This window comes from Hydra vulgaris, chromosome 15 (genome assembly GCF_038396675.1).
Source record: "Hydra vulgaris chromosome 15, alternate assembly HydraT2T_AEP".
Taxonomy (NCBI): domain Eukaryota; kingdom Metazoa; phylum Cnidaria; class Hydrozoa; order Anthoathecata; family Hydridae; genus Hydra; species Hydra vulgaris.
Window position 1 is genome coordinate 8,578,033 of NC_088934.1, and position 22,276 is coordinate 8,600,308.

The following is a 22,276-nucleotide window of genomic DNA, read 5'->3' on the forward strand; positions in this document are numbered from 1 at the left end:
AATAAATACCTCTTAAAAAATTATAAAAACAAATAACCAAATTAAACTATCCCCATTCCAAAGAAAATTATTTCATAATTACTTTCTGTAACTTCCCGTTAACAAAAAAATATAGTCATTAAAAATTTTTTATAATAATTTATAACTTCCTGTAAAATATTTTTTTCTATAAATTGAATTCTTTTTGAGATTTAGTAACTCTTCCTGATGATCCAGCAATGGTGAAACTTCAAGTCGAAGATAAAAGTTAGATAAGTGTTTTTTACTAATTATATATATATATATATATATATATATATATATATATATATATATATATATATATATATATATATATATATATATATATATATATGTATATGTATATGTATATATATATATATATGTATATGTATATATATATATATATGTGTATATGTATATATATATATATATATATATATATATATATATATATATATATATATATATATATATATATATATATATATATATATATATATATATATATATATATATATACACATAAACACAACTTTGTGTATGTGTGTGCATGGTTGTGAAAATAATGTAAAAATTTATTTTAACAGATTACTTGTTGTATTGCAACAATCATAGCTGTAAAACAAACAATCTTTGGCATATGAAGTTCAGCAAATAGCCACAGAATAGATGTGAAATCATCGTACCATTTTTTGAATTTTGGACCTTTATCTACATTATCAGAAATTTCATCAAACTTATCTAATTCTGTACTAGTTCGAGTACAAGTAGATGCTTCAGTCGAACAACTTGCTATTGGTGCAGTTAATTTGTTAGTTTTCAAAAACTTTCGATTATTCAAAATTTGATTTATATTTTTAACAAGTGGTGTATGAAAAAAATGGAGCTGAACAACAATTGACATAGAGAAGAGTGTGGGAATGAGAAGCTCTATGAATAATGTAGGTTTTTCTAGTGATCGCAAGCCAATATCTAACAACCTGCAAAATATGACTTTAAAAATTAATGTCAATTTTACATAAAAATATGAAAATAAAAACAATTGCAATAAAAATTTCCAATAATAATGGAAGTTTACACTTTCCTAACTTAAACAAAAACCATTTCCAATTAAAATTATTTTTTTTTACTATTAAATGGAATTTTTAGACTAAACTAAGTATGCTAAGTATAAATAAAGTATAAACTAAGTATAAGTATGTCTAAGTATTTTATTGTTTTAAAAAGCTACATTAATGCACGCCACTGACATGATCCTTTTTAAAAGGTGTCTGTAGACACCTCAGAACTTGTTATGAGATTTTGTTGTGCAACGGAAAAGCGTAATGCAAGTAAATGTAACTTTAATCAATATCATATTTATATCAGTAAAAGTTAAAAGCGTTTTTTAAAAGATTTTTAAAAATATATTGTCTTAAGTTTGCTCTATCAAAATTTAGTTTTTCTTAAAAAAAAAGAAGAAATTATTGCTTAATGGGTGAACTTCTTAATGGTTAAAAAAAAAAAAAAAACTTATCAACAACTTTTTTTAACATTTTGGGTTCAACAAAATCTTTGCCTACTACCCATAAACTAATTAATCATTACTAATCAATGTTTATATTATGATTAATCTAAAAAACAAATGATACTAAAAAAACTTTTGTTAAAAAGCAATTTCGAAAACAAAACAAAATTATCTTTTTGTAAATTTGTTATATAAATTTTTTTTTTTTAATTCTCTAAAATAATTTTGGCTACAGACTTGATTAAGTTTTATCTGGCAATGCATTTATATACAGTTATAAAGGTTAGGCACCTTTGTATGTAAAAATTTATTGATTTGAAACTATAAATGAATAAACAAAATAGTTGAATATAAAACGAACATAAAAAAGTAACTTAAATTAAATTTGATAACAAGAATTTTCTTTAACATATTTAAGAAATTTTTAAAATAATTTTTTTTTTGTAAAACAAAGCGTTTTTAAATTTTTTTTTAAATTTAAATTAAATTCAATAAAATAAATTTAAATTTATTAATATTGATTAAAAAATCTATTTTAAATATAATAAAATAATTCAAAATTAAAATTTTTTAAATCATAAAGCATAAAAAAATTTAATTATTTACCTGTTTTCTTATATAAAAAGAAAAAAACAACAACAACAACAACAACAACAAAAAACAATTAATTACTGCTTAATGTTGTTGGCATTATCTCAAAAATGCATTGCCATAAGTGCTCGAATTAAAAAAAGTTTTGGCGTAATGTAAATGGCTTAACGCCCAATTCTTAAAATCGCCATTTCTATATAAAATGCAAGCAGCATAACGCTTCTTAACAAGGGCCAACACCTATTTTGAAATTCAAACAATCCTCGATTGAACCTTGTCCTGTACAGTATTTTGTAGTATACATAGCTAAACATAATTCTTATCAAAAATTTCATTTTGTAATATTTTTTTTATAACAAGAAAACTATTTTCTTGAAATAAAAATATAAGAAATAACTTGCAAATAAAAACATCTAAATTTAAGTTTATAGTTAATCAAGTTAAAAAACTTAATTTTTGTTATTTTATTATTGAGAAGATTACCTTGAAGCAAAAAATTAATCTTTTATTTTTAATTCGGAAGATTTGTAATTGTATATAGTAATTTGTATTTAGTATAATTACAAATGACTAAACTTGATTTGTAAATAAAATAATTTTAATTAAAAAAATAATAAAAATAATTTTAAATAAAATAAATAAATTTGAAGAGTAATGTTTTAACATAACAGTAATGTTTGATATAACAGGATATTATATAAATACAATTAATTCTCGAATTAATTAACTCGAACTTTTATTTCTTGAACTGTTTCTTTTGGTCCCTTGAAATTGATTACTATTAGAATTCTCTGTTAAGTCAAACCTCTGGATAGCTTAAACTTTGTTAATTTGAACCGTTTTTTTGTCCCCTTTCAGCAAATTTCTTTGGGTAACTGGAACTTTTTGTATGGGAATTGAAGATACTGACAATTTAATTTTTTTTTTATAAAAAGAAGTTATTCCATATAAAACATAATTAACTGTACCTTAATATAAAGCATTAAGCTGCTGGCAATTTACATACACGTAAAGAATTTTACATTAAGATTTCCATTAAACAACTTTTTATCCTTTTTTAACTTTTAAATTATTCTATAAGCGGTAAGATAAAAGAATTAATTAAATTTATAAAAAACCACTTTAACTTTTGAACGATGATTATGTAAAAAAGTTTGTTACAAAACTTCGAATGAAAATTATGTTATATTTAAGCGCTATTTACTAATGATAAAAACTCAAATAAAATTAAGAACAACAAAAACTCTATTAACCTAATTATTTTATCGAAATATTTAGTAACAGAAAACAAAATTGTTTATAGTTTACGAGAAATTTTCTTTTTGTAATGAAGTTTTTAAACAAAATGTAAAAAAAAACCCAAAAAATAAAATATAATTATATGTTGATAAAAAAATATATAATTTAATTTTGATTTAAAAAATACATAGTTTAATTCTGATTAGGAATTGTCCATAAATTACACAATGCTAAACTTGACTATTTAACAAAACAAAAAAATCAAAAGTTTTCCCTCACAGAGCTTCAAGTTAAATAAAAAATCAAAATAGCTCATTCAATTTAATGAAAATTGACAGTCAATTCCATGTGTTTTTTGAACGGTCAAAATTTTTATTTTTTTGTTTAAATTAAAAAATCTGAGTAATAGGTCTTCCTAATTAGGGTTGCCAGATGCCTGGCTTTTACGGAGGAGAATACAGCGCCAAACTTGTATAAATAAATTTTTTTACTGCGTTCTCCTTTGTAAAAGCCAAACCTATTCATAATTGAAACTAAACACACAAAAATATGAGTTCATTAACTTTTAACGTTCAAAAATTAACAAACTCGTTTTTTTTCTCAAATAATAGTTTTATTTTTTTTTTGTTTAAACTTGCAAACAACTAACGTTCAAATTACCTGCTAATGTTAATTTGTTTAAAATTACGCTCATACGCACAGATTTTTATTCAATTAAATAAAGAAATTTGATAATATCCAATTAATCTAATGTTGAACTTATTTTTTTTTAAATATCAAAACAAATTTAATACAATATTATTCAAACTAAATACTTAATATTATAAGAAATCGTTTTATAATCTTATATCAATTGTTTTATAATCTTATAATCGTTTTATAATTTTAATTATAAGAAATCGTTTTATGAATGCTCTCTTTTCATTCATCTTTATTAAGATGGGTTGACGTTTGATGTTTCTATTAAGATGGGTTGACGTTTGATGTTTCTATTAAGATGGGTTGACGTTTGATGTTTCTATTAAGATGGGTTGACGTTTGATGTTTCTATTAAGATGGGTTGACGTTTGATGTTTCTATTAAAATTCAATAATAGAAAGGAAAGAAAATTAGTTAACGCGCAATTGTCTTATTTGTCGTGAAATATGTCTCTTAAGAACTTTTTAAAAAAAGAAAAAGTATGAAATTGGTTTCAATTTAGAAGTAATATTTCAACTCAAATATTCCAATTGTAAAAAGTTGACAAAAATTAATTTATTTGGTCACTGTTAAGAATTCAATTTTCAACAACCTAAAAAATGTTTTCTGGTGCAATTATTTTATTTTTAAAATATATGTATGATTTATTATGACACAAAGATTTATCTGAAAATAATATGGAAATAAAAAAACATAATAAAACATCTTGTTTATGATTGTTTTGTTTTTAAATAAAGATTTTTAATGTTTAAAGCATCAATATTTAGATCTTTAAACAACATATTTCTCTCAGTGCAGCTGCCTTTTTTGTCGAAGCTCGTGTTTTGAAGTTGAATGATTTAGAGAGTGTTATAACAATTAAAAAAGTCTTATTGACTGAAGTAACCCCCTTGAGCTTTTGGGAGATAAATATCCTTAGCCTTGAGGAGATAAGTACATTAAAAGAACAAAACAAAACAAAAAACCATACATGCACCCAGTTCTTCATCTTCATCACCCAGATTTTTCTTGATACACAAAATACCAAAAACACATAAATTTTTCATAAAAACTGTATTTCCTTAATATATTGAAAACTTACCACTGATCATTTAACTTGGTTGTTTTTGCCCAATTTTGTGGCATATTTTCAAATTGATACGTGTAAATGATTAACAGTAAAAGAATAGAATATATAACCATGAACCACCATAAAGGTCTTAATATGATTTTCCAAGCACGCAATGAAAACTTAAAAAAACAAAAAAAACAATTTTTCAAACATTTTCAGTCTTCTAAAAAATATTGAGTTAAAGTTTAAAAAGTAAAGTCTTTACAATTAGGATAATATACACAAAAAGTGTTGTAAGCATTATAAGATATAGTGATAAAATGAAAAATTATGCGCTTTAGTAGTTTATCTATATTATTTGTAAATAATAGAGATAAACTACTATAACTTACAAATAATAGTAAAGTTATAACAAATAGTTGCATAGAGTAGCTGAATAAATTTCCTATAAACCTGTGCAATAATTTTTTTTTACTAGAATTTCTTTTTGTTATTTTCTTAAAAAAATTTTGCTTTTAAGACCTCTAAATAATTTACTAGACCTAGGTTGACATTCCATTAAAAAGTTCCCAAAGTGCCAGAACAAATTGTGTTTATATCTTAAATAATTAAGTTATGACTTTGCCACCTTATTTCTGTTTTCTAGCCTAATTTGAATTTACAATTCTGCCTAGTTTTTTTTTTCTCAATAAAAATATCTGGTTTGTTTAATGTATTCACCCAAGAGGCTTTTTTTAAACAATTTAATTTACGCACGAGCTTAGATTTTCTCTTTTTTAATTTGTGATTATAATAAAACTTTTTCGCTACGTTTCAATTTATGAAGCATTTATCTAATAAGACAACAAATCGAGCCCTTAGACAAATTGAGCATTTTTTTATTTATTATTCTTTTAAAAAGCATTTTGCATCAACAACTATTGCCAATGCAGAAATTAAATAAACTTTTAATTGTTTTATCTTTTGTTTCTTATTTGATAAAATTGTTTTCATCAATTAAGAAACAAAAAAAATGGTTTTGGGTCACAATGTAACCATTGATATCTCAAAAGAATTTTGTGTCAACATTAATTATTAACATAACTTATCATATATAAACAACATGCCAACAAATCCTTAAACAAAACAACTTATATATGCTGGTGGTACCAAAATAATAAAAAACATAAAACCAAAACAAACATGTGAAGGATTTAACTCCAGAAACACATTAACAAAACATGATGTAATTAAAATTCTATTCAATATGTATGGTAGCTAAAACACAAAAATAATTTGACATTAGTAGTTTTAAAGCGTAAATAATAATAGAGCGCTTGATGCTTATAAATTTTTATAAGCATCAGCTTTATAACTCTTAAACATCTTGGTAGTGTTTTAGATCCTCATTTGAATCTAATCAGCAATGTCAACAAAAACCTTCAAAACAGCATCATAGAGTCCTTGTTGAATACATTGATTTCTTCCTATCCTTACAGAAAAGTAATTACAGCTTTTATAACTCCATTTTCTTAGTAATGGGAAAACATGGCAGAATAATTAATCTTAATTTATCAAATGTGTGAGCTAGCTCATAAAACTTCAAATACCAAACTATACAAATATTTAGTAAAAATTGAAGGAAAATAACACCTTGAACTGTAAATTACCCAAAATAAAGTGAAGCTTCACACAAAATGACTTCTATTTTATAGGTGATTTGTTTTTCAAAAATTGGAAAAGTAAAATAAAAAATGATTAGTTTTTTTTGAGCAGCCGAATTATTTGAGATTGTGTGCAAAGGTTTTTTTAAACAAAAAAAAATAAAAATGAAAATGTTCTAAATAAAACATAATATAAAACAATTTTTCATTTATAAAACTAAAAACAATGTTTTAACAATCAGTATGCTGAAATTTACAAAATTAAACATACCAGTTTCTTTTAAAGTAAGAATCATTTTTGCAGAATAATTAACTTTTAATTAAAATTTTTATATTAAATTTATTATTTATTTTATATTTTATAAATTATATTTATTTTAAATAGTAAATTTTATTAACTTTTAACACTTTAAGAAAACTATTAAAACTATAATATAATATAAAACATATAATATAATACTTTAAGCATGAATTAAAACTTTAATTAAAACTAAACTTATTAGACTTAAATGAGGAAATCGCAAAACAAGTTTGCTCACCTTATAAATAATGAATCCTATCAAGAAAATAACCATGTAAAGAATTTGAAATAAAGAAACATTATTTTGAAGTGCAACAATCAGAAATGCAGTGCAGCACACTAATATCCAGTACTTAGCAAACACGCTCTTTATAAATTTGATGAACTCGGTAGCATGATTAGATCCAACAGGGTCAACTGAACCACTAATATTGACTGTAAAATCAATATTCAAAATTAATTTTAAAAAAGATAAAAATAAAAAAACAATTTTACAATATGTATAACAAGAATAAGTTTCATAGAAATTTTTCTTAATCATTCGTGTAAGTTTGTTTGTATGTAATATTCATGTAAGTTGTTACTATTTTTAATAGTTAATTGGCATTATTTAGTGAAAAATCATTTGCATGGCAAACAGTAAGAATGACTTTATAAAATGAATTTATATTAACTTTTAAGTAAAACAGTTGCACAACTTGATAATAAATTGTAATCATCATTTATTTATCATTTATCATTAATTATCAATTATCATTAATTATCATTTATAATTCTTTTTTAGTGAATGAAAAGCAAGCAGCACAGAAAACTGCAGCAAATCTTTCAACCCTTAAATGCCAATTTGTAAAAAAATCTTTTTGGTTTGCATAATTTCATTTGCATCATATTGTGTTGATGCAAATGAAATTATCCAAAGATTATGCTAAATAATTATGTATGTGTTAGTGCAATTTCATTGCAGTAACATACATAAAAACTCAACAAACTTAATTTTCCAACATCTTAAGCAAATTACAGATTGTAAATATTATAAAACATTTGAAGCATTAAAACATTATTTAAGTGTATTTAAAAAGCATCCAAAACAGCACAATCTTCAGTTGTTTGTATACTTAAAAAAAAAAAAGTAAAGATAATATTCAAAATTTTATATCTGATTTCATACTACATTTCATCAAAAAATATATGCAACATTAATGAGTTTCTATTCATAAAAAATACAAAAAAGAAAACAAATACAACCTCTTCTACGGATAGCATCCATAATTGGTTTTGCAAGCGAAGATAAAACTATACCACTAGTTATTGAATCATTATTTATTTGAATAATTTTTTTATCACTTATATGCTGTCGTAAAGTGATAAGAAAAACACCAGCAAACAGAGTCTAAAAAAATGTAAATATTTTCATAAAACTTTATAGAGATGAATACTAAAATATCTAACAAAACAAATATGCTATACTACAAAACGAAATTCTATTATGCAAAACTGTAACATAAAAATAAAATAAAACTATTTCAACAAACCTGCAATCCAATATCTAAAACTGGATAAAGACGTGCTTTAAACCCTAACTCGGATAAGTCAAAACTTCCTTCTTTTGTCGGGAGCTCATTTTTTAGATTCATTCCATAAATATATTGTATAACTAGTAAAACATCTGAGTATAGAACCAAATAAGGAGATGATGCCATACAAAACCAGTGAGAAAATGGAGTTATCCAACTAATACATGCCCAAAGTAGTAAAACAAACGTTAACCATGAATGATAAGTAATACTCCAAGTCTAAAATTGAAATCAATTTAAGTTTAAAATAATGGTTTGCTTGTTAATACTGTAAATAAATAATAATTCAAATCTATTTTTAAAAAAAAACTGTTTTGAAGTTGATTTGGAATGTAACAAGTATAGATTTATAGTTTTCAAATAAATGTTTATATACAATTAACATTCAGGATTTGACAGGAGTAAATGACTGCGCAGGCAGCAAATGGTCTGCATAAAATAGACTAGTCAGGCTAGGCTACTCGCCTGCGCTAATGATTTTTTACTCTGAAATAAAATGAGTTTGAAAACATTATTCATTGAGGTTTTAAGTTTTTGTCTTGATAGTTAATTGTATTTGTTTTCTCTCAATTCATTTCTCAGTTTACAGTTGTTGTTTTATTTCACTCACTACTGGTTCCCTTTTTTTCCAATTTGTTTCTTTACTTTTCAAGTTTTTTCATTTGCAGGTTTAATTTTGTTCTTTTTAGATGTGTTTCATTTTTTTCTTTATTCCAAGATAAGTCAAATAGACAAATTTTCACACTTTTTTATTGTCAATTAGCAAAAATATTTGTCAAAAAAATATCAGAAAAACAACCACTAACAACTTTTTTTTTTTTAATTTTTTCTTATTTAAATTTCCTAACATTTTCTGAAAAACAAATAGAACATTTTACAAAATATCTCCATTTTAGTATATTTTTATATCATTGTTTTATACAACCAATTGATTGATAAAAAAAATGTTATAGTGTATAACATTTTTTTATCATACATCATTCTATTTTTATCTAAAAAAGTCTCTTCATTTATTTTATTTTTTTTTTCTTTTTTTTTAATTCTTTTTTTTTTTTTCTTTTTTTTTTTCTTTTATTATTTTAATTTTTTTTTTTTCATTTGATTTTATTATTTTTATTCATTTAACTGATTGATTATACAATAAAATTTGATTATACAATAATATTTTTTTGTCATGAATCTTTCTATTTTTATCTACAAAAGATTATTCATTTCTTTTACTTTTTGTAAATAAAATGTTATCCAATATGAAAGTTTTAAAAATCACAACAAAATAATTCCAAGCGAGAGAAAGGCTAGCCATGAAGACTTTTGTCAAAAATGTCACAAAAAATAGCAATAAAAATAAGTCTCATTTTTCATGTTATAACAAAATTTAAAACTTTTGATTTTATTTCTGATATTAGATCAAAATCACAACTACTAAAATCAAATAACAGTTAAAAAGATTACAAGAACTAAAAATAAAAAACAATACCATCATAATTATGAGAGCAGCAACATAGCTTTGTCTCATGAAAAAATACATGATACTTTTAAATGTGCCATGGCCAGTGTCATCTGTTTGTTTGCTGGTTGAACCTTTTCCAATTGTATCATCTTCAATAGTACCATATAAACTATGCATCGGATTATTGTACAGAAGAGACTAAAATTATGTTAACAAAAATTAACAATTTAAAAATCAGTTTAGAGCAATGATTTATGTGAGACAAATATCAATAAAAAAACACATGATAAAAATGTGATTTATATGCTTATACTATTTAAAAACTTTAATGTCCTGATGTGTGATTCTAAATTGACAAAAAATAGATGTACAACACACATAATATTACCAATTATAAAACCGCGAATCAAAATAATCAAATATAAAACTGTTATCAAATCTGATGTCTTAAAACAAATACTGTGATCAGGCTTTTTTTTTACAGCTCCGCTCTGGCTCCAGCTCCCGTACTTTGTGAACAAAAATCGTAAGTTTTGAAATACTATTTTTGATTACATTTGCGAACCCAAATTCAAACCAATTGCAGTAAATAATTTTTAACCAACTTTCATGATTACAAAGTTATGGTATTACTATCATTACTCTACTACCGGGTACTACATTTAAAAAGAAAAATGTTTTGTGTAAATATACATTTTTTTCTATATATTATTTACCCAAAACTAGAGTTTTTAGTTTTAATTCTACCCAGTGGTCAGGGTACCTAAAAAAGACGTCTTTTGAATGTTCCAAAGACATCCTAAACATTCAAAAGACATTTAAAAGATGTATTTCTTATGTTCTTACTGACTCCCGTGCCCACTGGGTACTTAGTGATTCAGTCAATCAAAAATTCAAAAAAAATGAAAAATAATTAAATCAATGCAAAAACTTCAATATTTATTTTAATCTAATAAACTTGAAGATTATAAAAATGCTTTTTATTTTAATATTTTTCATTATTTCAAATAAATAAGCAAACATTTATGCTAATCATTGACATCAACTTTTTTTTTCCTACTAATGTCCACTCACTAATCAAACCTTTAGCTGTACTTATTGTTTTGCCAGACTTACTCTAATTTTCTTTGCCAATTCCATAAAATATCTCAATGGGACGGAACTGCGGGCAGTTTGATGGATTCAAGCTTTTTGGTATGAATTTGATGTCTCTCGAATTGCAGCACTCTATGGTCTTCTTAGAATAATGGCAAGAGGCAAGATCAGGCCAGAACCAACAGGGGATATCATGACTTTGATAAAATTGCAAAGTCTTTGCAAGAATTCCTTGATGTAAACATACAAGTTTAAAGTTGACGATGTGACAAAAGCTCGAGATCTCAAACCACAGCTGCATATTGCTTGCCACAAGAGAAGTTTCTTACCAAATTTATTCAATGATTTATAATTGAACTTGTTGCTGACACATCCATTAACAATTAACGTGTAAAATTTTGGACCTGGGAGATATTTGAAATTACATTTGATGTACATTTTGTCGTTCATAATTATGAAGCCATTAAATTTTGTAAGCACTTCATCATAAAGTTTCCGAGCTCAGGTTTTAGCAGTCAATGATTGCTTATCTGATTGGTTTGGATATTTAATGGCTCAATAAGACTTCAAATTGTTAAAATTTTTTAACTTTTTTAACAAAAAACTTTGAAACTTACCTTTTGGTATACCTTTTGGCTCGTTCTCTGTTCGATAAGCCGGGATTTTGCAAGAATGATCGTCAAATACTAATTGCTGCTTTCTTATCCTTAAAGTTATCCTTTCTTCCATATCCTTTTTCTTGTTCTATAGATAGAGAGCTCTTATACTGTTTTATGATCTTATAAACAGTAGTTTTGCTAGATTCAGATGCTTTAGCTATTGAAAATAACAATGCAGATGGATTTTGTAGATAGTTGTACAGAATTTTTTTTTTTTTTTGTAACATTCAATGACATTTTAATTAAGAGAAATATTTTGACTCATTTGTTGATGTTTTTAATTAATACTATCATTACTTAATGTAATTATGCAAATAAAAAATTTTAAATTGTGTTGGTGACAAGTTTTAAAACGAAATTCATCATTTTGAATTTAAGTATAATTTTTGCTTTAGTATAATTTTTAAGATATGAATAACCTTTGATCATTAAATCGCTCATCAAATATTTAAAGCAATATATGTAAAACTGTAAGAATGTTTCCATATACAATTTACTTTTTTTTTTTTTAATAAAGCATATTAGGAAATGCTATTAAAGGATAGTATTTTGTTAAGTACAAAATTGTTAAAGTATTTGTTTTTATTACGTTTTGGCAAGACTGTAACTGTTAGAAAAAATATTTTAAAAAAATAGAAATTCAATAAATAATTCATTTAACAAATTAGTTAAACTCATACAATAAATAAAATTTGTCTACAGTAAAAAAAAAATACATTCTATTTGAAAAAAAAAAAAAAGTGCTGAGAGCTGCTTGATTTATGCGGCTCCGGCTCAAAAAACATCAGCTCCCTGTTTCTGGCTTGGCTCCACAAGCTTGACTGTGATATTAAATGATGATAAATGGGTATTGAGCAAATCTCATGGTCCAACACATATTTTGCATTTTAAAAAACTGGAATATTATGATTTTTACATAACTTGTTTGATTTATTTAACTTTAAAAAATTTTCCTCATAAATATTTTTTTAAGGAAAAAAAAAACCCTAATATTTGTATTACAAATAGAAAGGTAATACAAAATACAGGAAGCAAACTCCTTCCAGCAAAGGCTGGAAGGAGTTTGCTTCCTGTCATCAGTACTATTTGAAATCTAGTAATATATACATTTTGTGCGTGTGTCATTTATTTAGTTAGAGGTGCCTTAGTTACTGTTTTAGCTCACCTGTAATCTACTTTATATATATGTTTGTGTTCTGTCTAATCCTCTCGCTCGGTGTTGACTCACCCGTAAGTTGCTTTCTGTATGTTTGTGTTCTGTCTGAACCTCTGGCATGGTGTTCACTCCCCAGTAAGTTGCTATCTGTGTGTTTGAATCTTGTCTGTTAATGTTTATATGTATGTTTGTGTTCTGTCTGAATCTCTGGCGCTGTGCTTACTCACTCGTAAGTTACTTTATGTATGTGTTCTGTTTAAATGTTCTGTTTAGAACTCTCTTCCATCTTTAAGTTTTCCTGACTCATACAACCTTCAACTTTTTAAGTCATCTATTAACTGTTTCCTTGCTTTATAACTCTATTCTTTTTTTCAATTAACTCCCAACTAATTAGTGGTTGCTTGAAGCCTTGTTGGGAGTGAATCAGAATTAAAAAAAAAAAAAACACAACACAGCAAAGAATATAAGAAAAATTTAGTAAAGAAAAAAAGTATAAGTTAATTCAGTAAATATATTTTAGACAATTAACAAAAAAATGAAAAAACTTTTAGTGAAACTCTTTGACCCTTAACTTTTATTTTTAGATGAGATCTGGTTTATATTTAGATGATATTTTCAAAAATGTTATTCTTTTATATTAATACAACCAAACTCTTTTCAAATGATTATATATTTTTATATTTTGAATTTATAAAGAAGGTTGAGTATAAACTTTTTTTTTTTTTCAAAATATATATCAACATAATTAAATACTTGCAATATTTTGCTGACCTATAGTGGTCAGCATCATAAGATGTAATAAAAAATGTTACAAAAAGTTGTTGCAGAATTACATAAATCAAACCGTCAAAAAAGAAGACATTACAGGGAAAAATAAAAATAGTTTTTATTAAATAATATAATGGTATCAGTTGAAATTGATTAATAATATATTGCAAATATATAATTATATCGAAACATATTTACAACCAAAAAAGTTTTTATGCAGCCTTCTTTATCAAATTCAACAAATATAAATATCATATATGAGGTTCCTAAAATGTATAAAGATTTATGTATAAAGAGATTCCCAAAAAAATTAAAAAAAAACAACAGTAAACTTGAATATACAAAATGAAAGCAAAAAATCCTCTTCAAAAAAAGAATAGAAATTTAAAAGTAAAATTATAATAAATAAAAACAGGAGGACTTGAAGACCATTTTAGTCAAACTTTAACTAATGCCATTATATCATTTAATGAAAACAATTTTTATTTTACACCTGTAATGTCTTCTTTTTTGACGGTTCGATTTATGTAATTATGTAACAATTTTTATAACATTTTTTATTACACCTGATGATGCTGACTGCTACAGGTCAGCAAAATATTGCAAGTATATAATTATATCAAAATATATTTAAAACAAAAAAGTTTATACACAGTTTTTTTTATCAAATTCAACATATATAAATATTGTATAACAAGAATATGAATTTATAAGATAATATATTTTGCAATTTCATTAATGATAGAAATATTAACATAAAAACCGATAAATATATACTTTTTTTTTTTTTGCAAAAAAAATTGGCCAGAGTTAGAGCAGAGTTGCACTTTTTTTGTACTAAAACGCACTTGCACTTTTTTTGTACTAAAACGCGCAAGAATGATGTTATGGTTTTTTTGTTCTTTATTAGTTGATACTTTTTGTTGTTGTTTTACTACTATTTAATGATCATAGTTCATTTTTAAAACTCCAAATTAAAAAAACTGCAAATTTTTGTCCAATATAAAACATTTATTTTGAAATTTCGTAGCTAATGAATTCTGAACTAATTTTTGACATATATTACAAATACAAATTAAAAACAGCAACTTGTTTTTACAACAATAAATGTATATTAGATTAGGAATAATAAAAAAGTATAATAAAACTTTGATATAAATGATAAAAAACTAATAAAGGTTTTAAAGCAAAAAAACTATTAAATTTTAGCTATTTCATATAACAAATATCTTAGATGACACAACATTTTAAATTTTTTTTTTTTTAAATATCTTTGCTTCCAACAAGGCTGCAAGCAACCACTAATTAAAGTTGGAAGTTACTGGAAGAAAAAAGATGAAGATTGTAGAGCAAGATAACGATTGACAGACGACTTAAAGGATTGCAAATTATAAGAATCAGGAAAAAACTAGATGAATAAGCATTTTTTGAGCATTTAGGAACCGTCACAGAAAAAAGATGAGACTTAATTGAATGACGAGTAACACGAGAATGAAGTTTAGTAGATGGCACAAGAGACACTAGCTCTTTAGAGCAGTGCCCATTAAAGTATTTGTAGAAAAGAGTAAGAGAAGCAACATTACGACAATGTGATAATCGTTGGAGGTTGGCTGCAAGAGCAGGTTTAACTATGTTTACAATACGTTTTTGCACCTTGTCTAAAAGAGAAAGAGCATTATTAGAAGATCCCCTGAAAAAATTGAGTTTTATCTGTATTGAAGTTCACCAGCCACTGTGAGCCCCATGCTGTAGCAGAAAAGAGATCCTTTTCAAGCTCAAGTGCCCCCTCCAAGCAATCAGAGAGTGTTGGCTTCTTATCATGACAAAAATAAATGGTAGTATTATCAGCAAACAAAGCCACCTTAGATGTGAGAATATCTGGAAGATCGTTAATGTAAATTAAAAAGAGTATAGGGCCAAGGATAGAACCTTGAGGAACCCCTGAAGTTACAGAATAAGAAGAAGAGTGCTGTCGTTCGAGGACAACTTTTATACCAAGATTGGAAAGGAAGGATTCAATAACCTTAAAGGTGTTGCAAGATACACCATAAGAAGAAAGCTTATGGAGAAGACCAGCATGCCAAACTTTATCAAAAGCTTTTGAAATGTCAAGAGCGATGGCCTTAACCTCTCCACCTTTATCTTATGCATGATAAAACCTGTTATTACTGTTAGCAAATCAGCTGTAGAACGAGAAGATCGAAATCCATACTGATGGTCAGAAAGTAAGATATTAAATTCAAGATAAGAAATTAAGTGTTTGTTAATTAAAGATTCAAAAACCTTGCTTATAATAGGAAGAAGACTAATGGGACGGTAGTTAAATGAAACAGATCGCTCTCCAGAAGTTTTGAAGATAGGGATAACAGATGCCGCTTACCAGCAGGCTGGAAAACAAGACTCTGATAAGCACTTGTTGAATAGCTTTGAGAGTATAGACGATAGCTCCAGAGAACACTTCTGCAAAACAATAACAGCAATGTTGTACAGGCCACAAGCTGTAGAAGAGTCTAGGCAGGAAAAAATCAATTAGATACAGAAGCTGGGGTGATACCAATGTCAAGCTATGGATTAACCTGTGTGTTGGCAATATCAGGTAGAATGCAACTAGTGGAATCAAGAGATGATATTGATGAAAAGTTTCTAGCAAACAATTCAGCTTTGTCTTTAGGTGAAGTGACAACGTCAGAACCATACAAGAGAGGTAGAATTAAAGATTTGCCCTTATTATTAATACAATTAAAGATTCTCCAGAAGTCACAAGAGCCTAATTTTTGAGATGAGATATGAGATTTCATGATCTGAGAATAGCGGGCTTTGGCGTTAGACAAAACCTTTTTACAACGGTTTCTAGCAGTAATAAATAGACATCTGTTTTCTGGAGAATTGTTATGCTGATAGATATGGAAATAATGGTTTCGATTGGCAATCGCAGCAGCACAGTGTGAGGAATACCATGGAGAAGAGTGAGGCTTGACCTGGAATCGTTGAGAGGGAACAAAAGATTCCATGCCAGCCTGAATCCAAGATGTTATGTAAGAAGCACATTTGTCAACAGGAAGATGAAAGATTTCTACCCAAGGGCCATCACAAAGAAAATCACGGAAAGAATCCCAGTCAGCTTTAAGGTAGTTGTAAGAGGTACGATAATAGGGGGATTCAGGTGATGAAGAAGAATGAGATATTAGTTTTAGAGAGATAAAACTGTGATCAGAAGTACCTAAGGGTGAATGTGGAGAAACTTAGCACTGACTAGGATCAGAAACAAGACATAAGTCGAGTAGAGAAGGTAAATGATTCGGGTTGTCTGGAAAGCGAGTCGGAAAGTTGACTATTTGAGTTAGGGATTGAGAAAGGCAAAAGTTGTGGGCTTTAATGCTTGCAGAATTACTGACACTAGAGCCAAGCCATTCAGAGTGGTGAGAATTAAAGTCACCGACAACAACTATATTAGCTGATGGATAAAGAGAGAGGGCTTGGTCAATATGATCAGAAATAACATCAAAGAGTGCAGTCTTAATATGAAGGAGAGCGATATAAAACAAAGAGAAAGGCGATAGAGTGAAGTGGTGCTAAACAAAAGCACATAAAAGAATAGTCTGTGGATTTAAACCTAGTTTCACAACAAATGGGTGAAATCTTACGAATGTAAATGTCCAGGCCAAGCATGTGACTATTGGAGTCTTTTCGAATTAAAGGAAGATAACCATCAACACCAAGATCACAAGATGAGACAGCTGAACTCAAATTAGTCTCACAAAGAGCAAGTAGGTTTGGCGAACTTTGCAAGAGATAAGACTCAACAGAAGAAAAGTTACTTCGAAGACCACGAATATAAGTGAATGATAGGTTTAGAGAACTTGGTCATGATGATGGTTTTTTGTGTTTTATAGTTTTTGGTACTTTATTTATTTTTAAATTTGTTGAAGAACTTGACTTAAAGCATAGTTAATATTTAGAACACTGCTTAATATTCCAAGCAATTGCCTCATAACTATTAATAAATCCTAAGCCGTAACAAAGGGCTCCAAATGTGGCCTTCGCAATGCACACCAAAAGTACAAACAGGGACACCATCCATGTGCAACATGGCACTGTTAATACTTTGATATTTTTCAGCTTTTAATGGAATCAGCCTCTCTGAGAGCTATCACAGAGTTTGGGAAACCTGACTACTAGCCAGCCTCAGAACCATAAAACTAAGTTTTAGAGCTGTACCCTCATTAGGTGATAATAGAATGAGTTGCTTAGTCATAAAAACAGAGACACAAGCAAAGCCCATGCAATTGAGTCAAGAAGATCCAGCATTCAACATCCTAAACTGGAAACAATGTATTAAAAATACATCTGCGCCAGCCTAATGATGAAGAAGGGGTGAAGGTTAAGAAGGGGTGCGAGGCTAGTCAACAGATAGAATCTGTTTACCGCTTAAGTCTTTGCCTAGGAGGCCTTCTACAAGACAGTAGTCGGATGCATTTAACATCTGCCCAAGATGAGTATTTTTGTCGAGACACCATCTCTAGCCTTTACTCAACCAAGAGTCCCAAGGCAGGGGGTGTTTTAAATCGGAGTTGGCATCTCTTAGCCTTTGCCTAAAAAGGCGTATCCTACAAGGCAGCAGGACATGAAGCAGATTGTACTGGGTTACATGTTACCAGTAGCAGGATAACCTGACCTAACCTGAAAAATATGATTTACATACTAATTATATGTCAGAATGCACCAACTGTTTGATCCCCACAATGTGAGGATTAAACAATTGGTGCATTCTGACATATAATTGCTAGTATTACATGGAGAATTAACGGGGGAATAGCAGGGGAGATTAGTCAAGCAGTCTAAAAACTTAGCAACTTCAATATTCAAATGTGGCTAATGTGTTGGAGACAAATAGATAAAATACATGTTTCTCACTATATGGATGCAATATTGGATAGAATATTATAGATCCAAGAAGGTTCTTTATGTCAAGTTTAAAATTAAGATGAGTTAAATTTCTAAGTCAGAATAATAAAAGAATAATCGAGTTTTCTCAAAATATTTGATCTTATCACTATTGCAAAGAGAGCATTTGAAGCAAAGACATATTTGACAATTGCAAATGCAAATATTCCTTAAAATAAAATAAAATAATTATACATTTTGTTTTCAAAATTTAGTTATTGTTATTATTTCTATCAAAACTATCAAAACAGTCACACAAAAAAAAAAAATTAAAATTTTAGTTGTCTCAAATGTTAGATTATTCTGTACAACTAAGAAAATTTAATTTGTTTGGCAACAGATACTTGCAGAGCACAGATTTTATTCCCATTATCTTCAATTTTTGGATCAAGATTGTTCAAACATTTTGACATTGCTAGCTTGAATTAACTCACCATACAGCAATATTTTGCTGGCCAGCAGTTGGCTAAGAACTACTTATAAGCAATATTATACCAGGTGAAAACAATAGAGAATGAAAATATATTTGGACCATACCCAATATTAAACCCAACATTCAATCAATTCGGACTAATTAACTTGAACCAGGAAAAAATTTGTACAGTGTGAGTAAAAAATCATACAAAACCTTTAAATTGGTCCCCAAGTGCTAAGACAAGTTCATATCTTAAACCTTAAAAAATTAGATACTAAAAAAGTTATTCAAACTTACCAAAATAAATTCTTAATAATCGAGAGTTATTTTTTAATTTTAACTTTAGTTTATTATTGAGATTAACAAAAAACCTCTTCATTTTAAAGACTATATTGTTTTTTTTTTACAAAAAAAAATTTCTGGCTTGGTAGATTTATTTTTTAAACAAAATCTGGTCTGATTATTGCACTTACATTTGACATCAATAAAAAACATTGTAAAAGTTAAATTGTACTTTTCATTTTAAAATTTTCCTTTTTTTTAAGACTATGAAAAATATGTAATACTTATATAAAAGCCATAAGATTCATAAGTAACACATAAAAAGTCTTAAACTTGTTTTATTAAAAATAAATATAGTATAAGCACTATATAAATGTAATATAAAAAGGATAAATAAATTTTTAAAAAATAGGACATTTGTTTACTGATTGTCAGTAAGAAAATACTGTGTATTTTCTTTAAATAAAAATAGTTATTTGAGAACAGCTTTAATTACATTTTTCATTTTGTCAAAACTCTCCAATAACATATAAACTTAAATTATTTTTATTTATATCAATTTTTTTTTATCTAAGAAAAAGGTTTATTAGTTTAAAATGCTTTATAAACTGAAAGTGTGAACATTTTAAATAAAGACAGTTTAAAAAAAAAAGAAATTCTAAACCGGTGCATAAAATCATTTAAAATAAAATCTGCAGTGAACACAGGCATTCATCAATCAAACCATTTATTTTTATAACAACAACAACAACAACAACAAAAAACTATGCAGAATTGTAAGCTTAAAATCAAGTTAAAATTCGGCGAAAAAACCAAAAAAGCTGAAATTTTTTTGTTATCATCTCGATAAATATTTTGGTAAGTTTAATAAACTTAAACTTATTTTCTAATGTTTATTTATGAAATAAACACTACTGACACTTGGGGATTCCTTTAAGTAAAAACTTTAATAATTTTAATTTTCAGTCAATATAATTGAAAACAAATCTTACTGTAGTCTGTGGACTGCTGAAGCACATAGACCAGCAGCTTTTAGCTTCAATTTTACATTTCTAAAAATGTTAACATTTATTTTTAAAATTTCTTCAACTGCTTAGATATATTGTCAAAAAAAAATTTCAAAAAAAAATTTTAGAAATAAGGAGAATATTCTATTACTAAATAATTAATTATGTATATAACATGGATCCATACATACTACTGTGATCAAAAAGTAAATCATTAAAGTTCTTTAAAATGAAAAATCTTTATTTATTCTTCCAAATCTGTATCGTCCCCCTCAAAATAATCCCCCCCCCCCGACCCCAATGCACTTTTGCCAATGTTTTTTCCAGTCTTCGAAGCATGCTGAAAAGTCCTCGGTAGGGATAGCCTTCAATGCGCGTGTCGATTCACGTTGGATCTCTTCAATGGACTCAAAACGATTTCCCCGGAGTGGTCTCTTGAGCTTTGGGAACAGCCAGAAGTCACACGGTGCTAAGTCGGGCGAATACGGTGGTTGTGGAGTAACATGGGTAGAGTTTTTAGCGAAAAACTCACGAAGAACCAGTGCTGTGTGCGAAGGTGCATTATTGTGGTGCAAAATCCAAGAGTTATTGGCCCATAATTCCGGTCTCTTTTTGCGAATAGCTTCCCGCAAACATCGCATAACGCTTAAATGATATTTCTTGTTGACAGTTTGGCCAGTTGGAAGGAATTCGTAGTGCACGACACCACAATAATCAAAGAAAACAGTCAACATGACCTTGATTTTTGAGCGACTTTGACGTGGTTGCTTCGGTCTCGGCTCGCCTTTTTCACGGTATTCACTCGATTGGTCGGTTGTTTCAGGATCGTGTGCGTAGACCCAAGTCTCATCGCCAGTAATAATTTGTTTGTAGACGTCTTGATAGTCAGAAAGCATTGCTTCACACGTTTTAACGCGACGCTCTTTTTCAAAGAAATTGAGAAATTTCGGCACCAAACGTGATTTGAGTCTTCTGAGGCCCAATTGATCCTTCAAAATCGCTTGCACCAACCCAAATGATATTCCAACCATGTCAACAAGGTCTCGAATGGTTAACCGACAATTTGCAAGCACCAATTCGTTGATTTTGTTGATGTGGCGATCATCAATCGAAGTCGATGGTCGTCCGGAGCGTTCCAAGTCATCAACACGTTCTCGGCCTTCTTTGAAGTCTTTGTACCACTTGTAAACATTTTTTTGAGACATAGTCTCTTCACCGAAGGCCTTTTGCAACATTCGATACGTTTCAGCAGCAGAAATATCATTCCGCAAACAAAATTTAATAGCACTTCTTTGCTCAACAAAATTAGACATCGTGAAAATCGCCGAATGCACTTTTGGTACTTCAGAAACAAGCGTAAACAAAAAAAAATAATTATGAGTTTGGCATGTAATTTGACGCAAATGTTAATGACATTCCTACCAACTTAAAAATAAAAAAGATTGGACAATTCGAATAAGGCAGGAAGTTTAAATTAAAAATTCACCTTACTTTTTGATCACAGTAGTACATACATACATACATACATAAATACATACATACATACATACATACATACATACATACATACATACATACATACATACATACATACATACATACATGCATACATACATACATTACATACTAGGGTGGTTCAAAAATCAACTTTTTTTAAAAATAGTCTGCTGCACTTAACTAAATGTGTTTTATATAATACAAAAACGCTAGGTTTAAAATTTTTTTGAATAAAAAATATTTTTAGGGGTGCCTCAAGGACCCTTAAAAATTTGACAGGTCCCTAATATTTTGAAAAAAAAAGTTTTTCTAAAGTATGTCAAAAAAGTACTCAAAAGAAGCGAAATTATATAAAAACTTCAAAAATAATAATCAATTTACATAAAAACACGTTT

At 27.4% G+C, this 22,276-nt stretch overlaps 1 protein-coding gene across 2 annotated transcripts in view; it reads right to left on the reverse strand.

The window, feature by feature from the left end:
- LOC136072017 (piezo-type mechanosensitive ion channel component 2-like) overlaps window positions 1-22,276 on the reverse strand; it is a 169,344-nt gene that overhangs the window by 91,804 nt on the left and 55,264 nt on the right. For both annotated transcript variants that reach the window (XR_010644242.1, XM_065819887.1), the window contains exons 7-13: window positions 20,370-20,429; window positions 10,086-10,256; window positions 8,567-8,827; window positions 8,280-8,424; window positions 7,273-7,469; window positions 5,121-5,269; window positions 596-983 (exon numbers count right to left, since the gene is read on the reverse strand). Coding sequence is in view for 1 of the 2 variants with exons in the window: in XM_065819887.1 (XP_065675959.1) it covers window positions 596-983; window positions 5,121-5,269; window positions 7,273-7,469; window positions 8,280-8,424; window positions 8,567-8,827; window positions 10,086-10,256; window positions 20,370-20,429 (1,371 nt within the window). In the remaining variant the exon portion in view is untranslated. The remainder of the gene's footprint in view (window positions 1-595; window positions 984-5,120; window positions 5,270-7,272; window positions 7,470-8,279; window positions 8,425-8,566; window positions 8,828-10,085; window positions 10,257-20,369; window positions 20,430-22,276) is intronic.